The 14,793-nt window shown below is 41.1% G+C and overlaps 1 protein-coding gene across 1 annotated transcript in view; it reads left to right on the top strand.

Moving 5' to 3' along the window:
• LOC138624973 (putative autophagy-related protein 11) overlaps positions 1-14,793 on the top strand; it is a 44,387-nt gene that overhangs the window by 10,891 nt on the left and 18,703 nt on the right. The window contains exons 3-6 of the mRNA XM_069705580.1: positions 3,567-3,637; positions 10,298-10,421; positions 12,395-12,574; positions 12,873-13,160. Coding sequence (XP_069561681.1) covers positions 3,567-3,637; positions 10,298-10,421; positions 12,395-12,574; positions 12,873-13,160 — 663 coding nt within the window. The remainder of the gene's footprint in view (positions 1-3,566; positions 3,638-10,297; positions 10,422-12,394; positions 12,575-12,872; positions 13,161-14,793) is intronic.

The following is a 14,793-nucleotide window of genomic DNA, read 5'->3' as shown; positions in this document are numbered from 1 at the left end:
GCTCCTGCTTTTGAGTTTTCACCCCTGTTGCTTTCAGTTGACCTTGCTCCAGAGAATGGAAAAATGGAATGACTGCGTAAAAGGACGACTATTTTCAGATAGAAAAGATGAAAAGAGAAAGGGAGTGTGTGTGTGTGTGTGTGTGTGTGTGTGTGTGTGTGTGGGGGGGGGGTTGGAAGATGAGGGTGAGGGGGAAATGATTGAGACAGGAGGAGACAAGAGAATGTGACAAGGTTGAAAGCTGGAAACAAAGAAGAAGAAGAAATGAGGGAGAAGGGAGGAGAAAGAGGGACTCGGTGGAAGACGGAAAGGGACGACTGTTGCCGTTGCACGCCTTCTTTGTTTCTTTCCTACAGTAGAAGTACTGCTGCTATTTCTACTTTTAATATTACCAGTCCTACTGTGACTACATGTCACAGTTATTACTACAGTATCTCTGATACTACTCGACTCCAGTGTCTAGCAGTGAACAGATCTGCTGTGACAGGATTTGTTAGACTATTTTCTACATCTTTGCCTCCTCTATCGGAGATTGTCATGCGTCTTTGGAAATATCAGCATTGCTTGTTATAGACAGCACATCTCCTGTAAGAATGGATCGCATTTGCCTGTTCTGTTTGTTTTAAAACGGAGTGAGAAAACGAACTGATGTGATGCAACAACCATGTAATGCGTTCACTGTTTCTCTCGCTTCTTTTTCCCTCACATCGTTCTCTGCGGATTTTGACCATCACTCTATTAGAATATTTTCTCACCACTCTTTAATGATATAGTTATACGGGATGTGAAACACACACACACACACACACACACACACACACACACACACACACACACACACACACACACACACACACACACACACACACACACACACACACACACACACACACACACACACACACACACACACACACACACACACACACACACACACACACACACACACACACACACATAAGGCCCTCCCTCTAACAAATGAGTTTACCGTGGTCATAACCTTCACAAGGCTCATTATCATAGATTGCAGGCCTTTTCATAAAGCTGAGACCACTGGTGACGGATTACTAACGGAATGGACACACACACACACACACACACACACACACACACACACACACACACACACACACACACACACACACACACACACACACACACACACACACACACACACACACACACACACACACACACACACACACACACACACACACACACACACACACACACACTGTGATCTGTAATGAGACCTTATTCCGGACACCGAACCTAGCTGCCTGTAAATTACAGCCGCCACTCCACCATACATACTTAATCAGCTAATGTTGTTTTATTCCTTATTATTAATTTGTCCCTGTTTCTGATTTATCTAAAGCTTTTTGCATCACACCAATATTTTGTCTCCTTTACAGTTCAGAGGCAGAGAAAGAGAGCAAGCCGTGTGCTTATTCATGTACTTAGGGGATTGCATCTGTAATGAATTGACTGGCTGTTTAGGCATACATAACACAGCCTACTACTCACCTTAATAATGTAAGCGGGTCGTAACTCCAGCTAACCCAAGGGTATATAAGGCGTGCATACACACACACACACACACACACACACACACACACACACACACACACACACACACACACACACACACACACACACACACACACACACACACACACACACACACACACACACACACACACACACACAGCCTACCTATATTAGCCACTGACCTCTACCTTTGCCAGGTCCTCTCATTGTCACATTGCAGCTGCATTGGAAGATGAATGTTTTATGATGGCGGGAGATCATGTTGTGTGTCTTCATGTGTGTGGTTTGGTGACCATGTTGAACTAGCCTATGGCTCTTCTTATTTTGGCTTTTTAAATTATTTACACAAAGACTAATGAGCCACTGTTACTATCCAATATAATATACAATATAAAACATCATTTAAGGAGGATCTCAATAATGAACTTAACATAATAATATACTATTAGATACCTCTCTGTCATCATTATTCAAGGTTAAAGGTGCTTAAATCAGTTTTCATCAAGTTCATTGTACCGTGGAGTCAAGCATGATGAAGAGGAATTGTGCGTCTATTGTTTGTTCTTTATTAACCGGTTTCCCAAAAAGCAACTTCTGCCAGAATTATGCATCAAATCACTTTTAATGGACTGAATGTCGTCCTTTCATGCCCACCAGCTCCTCTTTTTGGATACTTGTTTGCATGTACAGTATATTTGGGTTACTATGTCACTACTATATCCTGCAATACACACAAACTCACACACATGCACACACTTAACATATGCATAATTGAACCGCACACACAAGCAGACTCACATATACTCACACACAGGGTTGTGTTGACCTGTGAGTCATTGCTGTCGGCATTGATTTCCTTTTCCCAGAGTGACCCCTGTCACCACGGCGATAGAGTGGCCGATATTTCACCAGGACTGCTGGGTGCCTCTCTTTCCGTCTGGCCTCCTGTCTTTCTCTCCTTCTGTGAGTCTTTTTCTTTATCGTCCTCTTTCTCTGCTCAGCTCTCGTCTCTCCCTCTTGTCCTCTGTTTCGTTTCTCTGTTTAAATATTCCCGTCTAGACGTAAATATTTTATTTGCTTTTGAGCTCAGTTCATTTGTATTTTTTCATCATGTTGCTCTCTTTTTGCACAGTTTGAATTGACCGCACGGTAACTGTGCTGATGTATATTTCTCACTCCGCCTCACAAATGTTCAGTTAGAAAAAAGAGAGACAGGCAGACAAGGTGGAGCCTGAGGTTTTTTGAGTCCATGGAATTGTGTTGCATCAGAGATTGAGCTGAAGATTGTGTGTGTGTTTGTGTGTCTGCATATGCCTTAATATGCTTTTATCTGCATATTCTTTGCCTCTCTTTCTCAGTGTTCCCCTTTTAGTGCTACACTGTGCATCAGATATATTCTTTTTAAAAGAGGAAAGACAAATTATTATGTCATTAAAGTAATCATATCTCTAATTCGATTTGTGAGCAACTGGCCTTGTTTTGAAGATGGACAATGCGGACAGCGGTGATTATTTTCTTTTTTTTCTTTTTCATCCAATAGTTTATTTTCACAGTAACACTTTGTATATTAATGTCTTCACCCTTTTTTTTTTTTTTCCCCCATGATGATATCATCATGTTGCTGTGGTCAACAAGATGCAAATTTTGTAGCAATTAGTCAGGGGTGACACACTTCACACCTTTACTCCTGGGAGCTGTCAAACTTCATCACAGCTTACAGCACCTGAGAAAATCAATTTCTGCAAAACTGTTTTCCTTTATTGAGCAGGGCCTTAATTAATAAATAGAAGTCAAGGTTTTACTGGAAGGAAAATTGAACTGTATTTGGATATGTCAGGGTTAGTGCAGAAAAGCATCTCTCTAAAGGCCATGTCATGTAATGTACATCAGCGTACTCGGTATTTCTATTATGAAATTTGAACTGAATTAAAAGTTATTTATGCCCATAACAAATTGATAATCATTGCTGCCCATGTGACTAAATAATCTGGATGTTATTTTTGTCTCTCTCCTAGGTGTCTGAGGTTGATCCGGGGACTTTGTTACTGGATACATTTATTGGTCCTGTGGTTGACAACCCACACAGGTATGAATAGCCAGAACATCTGTACGGCTGATTTCTAATGATTATTAGCTACTTGTCTTCCCTGCTCATCAACAACGTAATTTTTTCTCGGAAAAAGTTCACTCTTGACTGAAATACCTAATAACTTCATGATTCAACCTCACCCACTCACAGACACACACCTCGCTACCCCACTGTAGAGAGAAGGTAACAGAGTTGGCCTCAGGGACTCTCTCTGTCCTTAGGGAGGTTGAGCTCCTCAGGGAGTTGCTGCAACACCACTGTCCCCATGGCAATATGCAAATCCTTATATGATATTTCCAACATTGCAGCGCTCCAAGGCCCCTAAAGACTTGTTCTGTTCCTTCTTTAGACCTTTGCTGTAAAGACGGATTTTTATTTTACGTTTCGCACATTTTGACAAAACTAATGAAAGTAGTGTTTTCTGAATCTAAGTCTTGATGCTCATACACATGTAGCTATTCCAGATTTTTACATCACTGGCAAGCAGTGAAAGCTATTCTGCAAATTAAGCATTGAAATCCACTGACCCCGTGTAACTACTGCGCACATTAGTACTCCTTCATCACATCAGCTTTATATTGACGGGTAATAAATTACTGACAAAATACCTCAGCCTCGAAGTTGAGACTTAATATCTACCATGATGACATAAATCAATTAATATCCAAACATTGGGATATTACTGCGGCCAACATTTGTTTTGTTTTTTGAGCTATCGTATGCAAACTAAAAACACACCCAAATATGGTCAGAAGTAAACAGTCAGTAGTTTGAATGGTCTGGCACAATGTGGCACAGTTGAGTTTGGCTGCACAGGATTTCTTTGCCATCCCTGTAGTAGGCACTGAAGGGCGTGATGGATCCTCTGTCATCGTACTTGCTGTCAGAGATGTGGGGATTTGCATCACACCTTGAGCGTTTTAAATGGCTGCACATATAATAATAGAAAAAATGAAATAAATGAAATGAGTAAATCAGGTCTCATGAAATGAAATGACAGGCAGGTTGAAACAGCGGGTGAGTGTGTGTGTGTTTCTTGCCACCAGCGTCAACATTAAACACATCAGATTGAAGCCACCCTCCAGGGTAGCATCACTCAGCCAGGTGTGTGTGCGTGTCTTAGTGTGTGTGTGTGTGTGTGTGTGTGTGTGCGTGCGTGCGTGTGTGTGTGTGTGTGTGTGTGTGTGTGTGTGTGGTGAAACCTAAGTCTTTTATCTACTTTTCCGTTTCCTCTGTTTTTTTTTTTGTTTATCTACAAATTTATTTATATATTTCTGCTGAAATGGTGTACAAAACACACACATAGACTCTCTCTCACACACACACATTGATCTATCGATGTATTGATGTGTGAGTGGGTGTCAGTTTTTTTTATTTTCCATCTCCCCCAATTTTTTTAATTATTTCCCTTAGTATAATCTCCTGGAGTTTTTTTTTTTTTTTTTACACTCGAGTTAACTTGAGTGCTGTTTTCCTTTGCCAAAAGCAGTCAAATGCTGAAAGTTAGTTAGGTTGAAAAAAAAAAAAAAAAAGCTTTGACAATATCCGGATTCTCATTTGGGAAAGGTAGAAACTTAACTTATTTCACACTCAGGCAGTGTCCCTCAGTGTAACTGTTCTAATTCAAAACTCCAAACTTTTCTCTGTTCACAGAAGTTATAAGATATTTAGGTTTTAAGACACTGGAGGTTCATCATTGTTACATTATTATTTTCCTGAACCTTCTTTGCTTGTTTTTCTATTGTCCAGCTGTTTAGCCGACGGCCTCCTGGCTCTCCCCTTCCCGTTTTATTCGTTACAATGACAGTAGTACTGTAGGTGTACATTATTTCTCTGTCTGTGTCTCTATTTCTGCCCTCTTGTTTCTTACTCTCTCTGCCTCTCTCACCCACTTCTCTCTCAGGACGGGGAGCAGGATATGTCTCTTTTTCTCCGTATTGACTTTCCCAGGTCAGGCTCCTCTTCTCCTATTAGGCCAAGCTAACTGATCAATACGCGGGCCTGGTGGGCTGCTGTATGGACATGCAGGCAGGCACACACAGCGGGCTGTGCCCCGGCCAAGTGCCACACTCATTAATAAACACACACACACACACACACACACACACACACACACACACACACACACACACACACACACACACACACACACACACACACACACACACACACACACACACACACACACACACGCACACACACGCACAAAGTAGAACATGTATAATGCACATCTCTATCCATTCAAACGCAGTAATGAATGTAAATGGTTTTTTTTTTATGCCTGTACCAAACTCCTACGATAAAACTGACTGTAGAAACAAAGTTTAATCAACCCTACAATTTTTACAAAAAAGTTGCAAATCTTAAAAAAAGACTCTGAAGAGTAAATCATTATTCAGTCATGTATCCAATTGATTGCTTCCCTGTCAAATAAGGAGATGCAAAAAAACAAAACAAAACTCTTCTCTTTTCAAATCTTCTCTCTTCTCCCCTGCTGTTCTCCCAGCTGGTGAGTTGTGACATCTGCAGTGCTGCGACATGGATAAGCAGCTGCCAGAGATGGAGCTAGGGAGGGGGAGGAGGAGTGTGGGGGGGGAGAGAGGGGGAGGGGGGCGCTCAGGAAGGGGGTGAGGGACGCTGACAACCAGCAACAGTTAGATGTACCGCGGGGTGGGTGTTGGAGGGTGGGGACTTGATTGCGTGTGTGTGTTCATAAATGTGCATGTCGATGTGTGAGAGTGCGCATCTGTGGATGCACTGGTGTGGGCATATGAGCATATGTGTCTGTGCGTGGCAGCGTGCCAGCCGGTGCCATCTGGCTGCTTGACAGAGCTCTTCTCATTAACAGGGAGGTTAATTGCTGTGGCAGCACCCAGGCTGTGTCAAACATCACCCTGGGGACATGGCGGCAACAGACTATCTACATGTTTTTGTGTGTGCGCACACACCAACACGTGTGTATTTGTGATTTTAAGTGTAAAACGTGGCACCGGAAACCTTTAAACTCCTTTTCAACGTTAGAATGATCAACGGCAACTTGCTGTGTAAGAACCCTGTCATATGATATGAATAGGGCAACACAGGGGGACCTGTGTCCGACGTGTGTGTGTGTGTGTGTGTGTGCTTGTGCATGCATGCAAGGCAACATGCATGTTTATATTAGTCTTATGAATTATGCCTTGTTGCTGTAATGATGTAGAAAGAATTGGGTTTACAGAGCCAATGTCTATAGCCCTGAGGGCAAACACACATACACGCTCATACACACCCACATGTGCACAGGGGGGTGGGGAGGGTGGTGGTGGCAATTTGCATGTTATTACTGCATATTCATGACTAATTTTGTTAGCCTTGCTTAATAGGCCTGAGTGACAGCTTGAGAAATCGAGAGCTTGCTTTAATATCACACACACTCCCAGTGATAGATACACACACACACACACACACACACACACACACACACACACACACACACACACACACACACACACACACACACACACACACACACACACACACACACACACACACACACACACACACACACACACACACACACACTCCTCAGTCACATTCGCTCACCCCACTCTCTCTGTCCACACAGTAATCATAACAACACTTACGGCTTTAAATAGGAATTCCCTGTTCATCTGCTGGTTTGACATTGTATCATTTGTTTAGCACAACTCCTTATTGTATACAACGATATAGTGAGTTATAGAGCCTCATTTGTTACATGCATAATCATTACCTATAATAATATGCACATACACCCACACATGCACACACACACACACACACACACACACACACACACACACACACACACACACACACACACACACACACACACACACACACACACACACACACACACACACACACACACACACACACACACACACACACACACTGCACGAGTGGCATGAATAAATTTGCATTTTGACTTGTTGCAGATCAGACTTTGCTGCATCTTTTCATTTTTTTTTCCCAAAAGAAGCAAAAATGTTTGAAATACAGCATCTTCCTGTTGCTAATTAATTCAGTTTCATCCATTATTGGTGCAGAAAATAGAAACTTATGTACCATTAAGTGATACAAATTATGCATTTTTTAATTTTTTTTTTATCTTTGTTGACTACATATTAGTTTGGTGTGCATGTTTTAAAAATAATCCCTGGCCAAAACAAAACTGTGTTCCTGTTATCTCAGCCAGTAAGTGTTTTCTGTAGTACACGCACGCACGCACGCACGCACGCACGCACGCACACACGCACGCACACACACACACACACACACACACACACACACACACACACACACACACACACACACACACACACACACACACACACACACACACACACAAAGAGAGCACTTGAAGCCCACTGCCCAACTGTGCAGGTGAAAATAGGGATGAAATTGGCTGCAGTTACTTTTCATTCAAAACCCTCTTTCGATTTTCAACTATTTCCCTTTTCAGACCATTTGTCTCCGAGTATCTCTCCTAAATTTGAGGTTATTTATTTTTCCAACGAACTGACAGAAAAATAAGTTGAAATTTCTAATATTCAGACCAAGCTCTTACCCTCCATCTAATCGGTGCTAAAATAATAATGTAGCTCCAAGACTTTGTCCTTTTGTTAAAGTTTAAAAATCTGTAGAAAAGTAAAATTTGTAAATATTCTATCCTATTTTTGGGGAAGAGACTTCCTTTGTCTATACATTTACGAATATACCCAGACCTCTGTGCATGCTGTTTTTGTACATTTGTGCTCAGCACAGTGATAATTCACAACAGAGGAACACTGCAGTTAGAATGGAATAAAAAACCATCAAGTGAATTAATGACACCGCAGCGCACCCACTTCCCCATTCTCTTATAGAGACAGAAACAGACTGTAATCTTAAGTCAGTTTTTCACACTCTCCTCTGTGGCTTTTACTCCATTTGACTGAAAAGTTGTTTTTTTTCCTGAAGTGAAAGATTTAACTCTCAGCGCTCTCTCCACTCACATGTCACTTTTGTCAAATCTTGCCTTTCCTTCTCTGCTTGGTGCGAAAGTGTAGACACGCTTGATCAAATGTGAGTTTAACATTTTTAATCTGTGCAAAGTTTCATCAGAATAGCTCATCTCATGAGGCTGGTAAATATGAAATTGTGTGTGTGTGTGTGTGTGTGTGTGTGTGTGTGTGTGTGTGTGTGTGTGTGTGTGTGTGTGTGTGTGTGTGTGTGTGTGTGTGTGTGTGTGTGTGTGTGTGTGTGTGTGTGTGTGTGTGTGTTGTACATGCCTGTGTGTTTGTGAGCAGTACCACACAGTACCGTATGATCTACTTTTTTTTCTTTCTCTCTCTTTCCCTTTCCATCTTGGGTGTGTGACAGCTGTCACTGGTGACTCAGAAAGGTGTCTGGGCAGAGTTAACGTATTTTCACCGCTGGGAAACACACAGACTCGCGCACACGCTCAGATAGACACATATCAGCTCTAGTTGCTGTCACCTAGCACAAATTTCAACAGGCTCAGCATCTCCTCGCTGCTTTTGAATTAGATATTTTTTAAATCACATTCTACACTTTATACACACACTCCAGGCTGTTCACATTTTGCTTATTTTTTGAATCACTTCCCATTTTAATCAACCATCAGGGTTAATTCAGGGCTTGTCTTGTATAACATTGCCATTATTTTAAATACAGTAACTAGTGTAAAGTTTGGCTATGAATAAAATCATACAGACTACCATATGCTTTAAATTTATGTTATTACCTTGTGCTTTTGTTTCTTTGTTTGGTTTTTGGTCTTAAGAACCCAGTAAATCTTGGAGTGGATCCAAAACACAGGCAGATCCACAAATTATTTTTCACTTTTATTCGCATTGCCAGATAGGGCAATTGGCCTACTAAATGTCTGTTGATAGATTTGATCAGTAGGAAGGGTTAGGGTTAGGTTAAGGATCAGGTTATGGACCAGTTGTATGACAGTGAAACAACTAATCACAACAGTAGAATTTATAGCGTCTGTCCCTCTGGCTGATCCAATCTAGTGCCAACCCTACTCGATTTAAATACAAATTCTGGATTCTCTGAGTCACATCCGTTATTGTTTTAAACGTATTGTGTCACCTGCTATTTCTAACGGTTCTGTTGATCATGGATTCATCTTAGCTCATGTATCTCAGCTCATTAACTCAGAATAATTTCAGATTGTAACGTAATGCTCGCTCTACTCAAGCATGTGTGTTTCTTGCTAAATGTATACATAACGTGTTATTTCCGGTTTGCTATAGCTTCACGGTTACTTTTATCTCTCTCTTCCTCTCCGTCTCTCTCCTGATTAGTGTGTCAGCCATTTAGTTTTTCCTCTGCCTCCTTTAGTAATAATGGCGTGTGTAATGAATGTAGTCTTTTCACAGTATCAAAGGTAAGGCTTATTGAACTGGAATCCATTAGCTGCAGTAGCTAACCAGACCCCTGTAGCCAGTGCAGGCCAACCCGATGAAGCCCCTGTTAGCTGGGCCTTGGCAGGCCCTGGTATTTAGTGGTATTCAGTCATGTAACAATTTCTGTGTTTTACTTTCATCTGTCTTTCTAGTTTTTTTCTGTAATTCTCGGCCATTGATGATCCCCTCTCCTCTTCTTGATGTCTCTCTGCTATAGTACTGGTTCCTTGGCCCAGTTTTCATCCGAGTCAGAACACCTTAAAATCCAGCTGCAGACCAAGGACGTGGTCATCTCTGATCTGAAGAGGGAGCTCGCAGAGAATTTAGAGCAAAAGCAAAAGGTAATTGACTCAACTTGTCCTGATTTGAGCACAAACGAGAAATGACCACAACACAAAAATGTCATCAGGACAGTCTGTCCAGCCTTAAAACCTTTTCTGAACACATCTGCCTGTTGGGTAAGATCATTTATTTTGTGTAAATCTTTCACTTTTTTTTTCTTCAAATTTAATTGAATGCATTATATTGAATACATCTACATACTGTATATTTGTCCTGACTTATTTTAAGGTGTTGTCAAAGGTCTAAAACACTTTCCCCCAAATAATGTAATATAATGTAATGTAATGTAAATTCAATTCAATTCGATTTTATTTATATAGCGCCAAATCACAACACAGGTTATTTCATGGCACTTAACACATTAAAGTCCTTACAGCAAGACTTTACAATATTATACAGAGAAACCCAACAATTCAACAATTCCCACATAAGCTAGGAGGGAAAAAAACTCCTCTTTTAAGGGAGAAAAACCTCCAGCGGAGGGAAGGAAAAAAAACTCCCTCTTAACGGGAAGAAACCTCCGACAGAACCAGGCTCAGGGGTGGGCGGCCATCTGCCTCGACCGTCTGTACAGAGTTTCATCATTTAGCAGCATTTTTTCACTGCAGTTCCAAAACTGACTTCACGATTAAATGATGTGTTTAGGAGATTTTTTTTTTGCAACATACTTGTTATTGTTAAGAAGCCTTCTTGAGAGGTGGAGAAGTCTCTTTTTTTTTTTTTTTTTTTACAATATTGGTTTGGCAGCTGTGCTACAAGCACTCCATGTGCAGCCAGGTTTAACAGGAAGCCATGGCGTGTGTGATGAATTACCAGCATATCTCAGAGCCCTGGGTAACAAACATGGCATCGCCGGCCTGGATTAAAAGGGAGAGTTTTTTACGGCCTTCCCACACCTCCTTACAGGGTGTCACTAAATTATACCCACTGCTGTTTTACTGTCTTCTGTGGCTTATGGTTAACACACACGTAAACACACACAGACTTGCAGAAATGCACGCGCACACACACACACACACACACACACACACACACACACACACACACACACACACACACACACACACACACACACACACACACACACACACACACACACACACACACACACACATTTGTGCTTGTGGTAAACCCAGGCTTGTTGGTTGTTTATGTGTGTGTTGGCTGGTTACTGCTTGTTTATGCTGCTTGTGAGTTGACTCATTTGCACTGCAGCTAATTAGTGGTTTGTGTGATTATAGAGCCTTACAGAAACAAGTAGACGAACTGGAGATTGTTCCGTTAATCATACTTTCAACAAATGTTGATACATTTCTTTTTCATTCTGCTTGTGTTTTCGTTTAACGAGGGCTAGATCCACGCACACAGTCTCACATTCTCACACAGAGTATTGTTACAGGTGACAGCCACAGAATATCATCTGTAAACCATTTTAATTGTTGGCATTAAGACAGTATCTGTATGACCTGAATACATTTCTATAATGTGACACATCTGAGGCCAAATTAAAAGAAGGTATATCCATACAACAATGAAAACAATACATACATTTAACTAGGTCAATGTAGAACATTTTTACCTTTAATGACATGTGAATTGCTAAAGATGGACTTCTTTTACATAACCGAGACCATTATTACAGAGTCCGTTACAGGTGTTTGTGCTTTGGATTGATTCGTTTGACTGTCTGTCTCCTTTGTGCGGTCTGATATGAACATTAATTTAATGAATGATACTAGTAGATGTTTATCTGCCATAATTACAGAGTTCTACTTCAAAATAAGATACAGTTTACATAGGAAATTATTTTCATTTCAGTTCATTCAAGATTACTGCAAGACATTAATAAAGACGCAATCCAAAGCAACTGAAACATTGTATTTGTCAATTAATAATCATCAGTGAAAATGTAACTTTCCATCGTTTGAAAAAATCTTTCCCTTTTTAACATTTGAACTATCTCGTGGTCCAGACTGCGACACAGGTGTTGGAAAGTGGTGAGAGGCTGGTGCACCTGAAGAGTGAGCTGTCCTGTCTGAACCGGATCCACGAGGACAGCATGAAGGAGATCGACGAGAAAGACATCTGCATCACCGAACTGACAGCTAACATTCAGCTCCTGCAACAAGAAGGGGCTGACACACACGCTCAGGTGTGCAAAGACTTACACGTGCATGAAATAAGATTGCTAATTGCACACATGTACTTCCCACATGTGCTGTAGATATCATACATGCAAGTCGCTCTCAATGCAAACATTAAATTCACTCACTTTCTCTGCGGCCACTTCAACCATCTTTGCCTTAAGCGCCTTACTCCTTACAGCATGTTGTCTGGCAAAGGGCCTCTTCATGTCTTTGAGATTACATGATTGGTACCTCGTTTTGTTCCATAGATTGCCAGGATATAACCGCCTGCACATGTCTCCTATTTTTTCTGTCTGACTTCAGCTCTCCAAGCTGAATGTAAGAACAAAAGAGCTGCAGGAGGAGTTGAAGAGAAAAGAGGAGGAACGGAGGCAAAGCGAGGAAGAGCAGAAAATGAGGGAAGAAACGGAGCAGAGAAAAGCAGAGGTGAGGAAAAGGCAAGAGCAACAGAAGAAAGAAGAGTGGTTGAAGAGGATGGAAGAGGAGAAGAGGAGGGACGAAGAGTGGAAGAAGGAGATTGAGGAGGATAGAAAGGCCTGTACTCAAGCTGTTAAAAAGTGGGCTGAGAAAGCAACTATTTTGAATTCTGAAGTGAGTATATTCATGTACATAGTAACTGATGTGTTTTCTTACCAACATACTCATCAGTTGTTGCAACTGTGTTGAATAGATTGCAAATGAGAAAAAAACATTTTTTAGGTTCACTTTGGGATTCATGTTTTTGAAAAAAGTACGGTTGCACCTTCAAATTAAGGATAACTAACGATACTCATCATGAACACAAGTCAAAGTATCACACGCAGTAAGACGTCTTCATCCTCAATTAAAAGATGACCAGACTCATTCAATTTGCAATATTATATATAAAAATAAATAATAACATATAAATATAATAATAATACATATATAATATTGTTACTTTTGTGAACTTTCAATATTTATGGTTTTACATTTTTATATTAAGATCCTACCTCCGTGTCAGCTTTCAGTCATATATATGTTTTTAAAGATAAATATTCCTTGATTGAGCAGTATGTTTTCCTACAACAGTACAGAGGACAACATATTGACATGCATGCACGTACACACACTTACACAGTCTTAAAAAAACAAAACACTTCACCTTAATTCAGACCTCAGACCCTCTGTCTCTCCCCCCCCCCTTCCCCTTCCATCCTGCCATCTCGCCACAACCGCTCCAAATTAATCTGCAAAATATTGATTTGAGGACCAAAGGGGTGGGGGGGGCGCACGATTGCGGCCGCATATTAATACGAACGAGCCGCTCTTCGTCTCTCCTCTATACTTTAAGATCCTCATATCTTCATAATTGATTAATGTTCCTTTGTGAAGTGGGGATGAATAATACATTAGTGGGTCTGCTGCACCCTCAGGCTGATGAGAAAATGTTTAATTTCAGTAAATGTAGCGCTCCTTCTCTCTTTCTCTCTCTTTCATTTCCCCTCTCTGGTTATTTGTGAGTGTTGGAGTGCGTTTGTGAGTTTTCACTCGTGAGCTGAAGAAGAGAGGGCTGTTGTTGATTTGGTTTTTCGTGTTTACTGTCGGCTTTAAGTGCACGTTAAAGCATCACAAACAAAAGGCGGCATATGCATTTGCAAACATGAATGAATAAATTGGTGGAATGAGCTCAGTATTGTTCTATTAGTTGATATAACTTCAAGAGCTGTGTCACTTTACAAGCTGTTTGTCCTCGCCAAAGGAATCATCCCTTTGGACATTTTTGCACGCATTGCATCATTATGCACTGCAAACATCAGCTGCTACATTATCAGTCAGCAATCAGTGTGAACATGCAAATGTGCCATAAACCCACCTGATGGGAACAAGTAGCCTCCTCTACAGCCTGGAAAGGTGCTGGGAGCTTGACATTTGTCTGCTGCACTGACTGCCACAGCCTGGCTCCACTCAGCTCATCTGGTTAACAATGCTAATTATGCTAATCAGACGACTAATGATGATGATGATGAGGGATTTAAGAGCTACAGCATGGCAAAGCCGGTCTCTGTGTGTGTGTGTGTGTGTGTGTGTGTGTGTGTGTGTGTGTGTTGGTAGCAGTGGGGGTATCTGGCACCTGATTGTGAGCATCTTGTGTGTGTAGAATAGATAAACGATGAATTGAACACACACCCACACAGAGACACCCACAGGTCTCACTTCATGCCTACTTAGCTTTGCTTCATTTTCATTTGAACTTGTGCCAGTG

The sequence above is a fragment of the Brachyistius frenatus genome, unplaced genomic scaffold (genome assembly GCF_029030835.1).
Source record: "Brachyistius frenatus isolate BFR_SWC_R1_liver_20210118 unplaced genomic scaffold, ASM2903083v1 Contig_57, whole genome shotgun sequence".
Taxonomy (NCBI): domain Eukaryota; kingdom Metazoa; phylum Chordata; class Actinopteri; family Embiotocidae; genus Brachyistius; species Brachyistius frenatus.
Note: the sequence above shows the minus strand (reverse complement) of the source record. Positions and strands in the feature narration are given on the sequence as shown.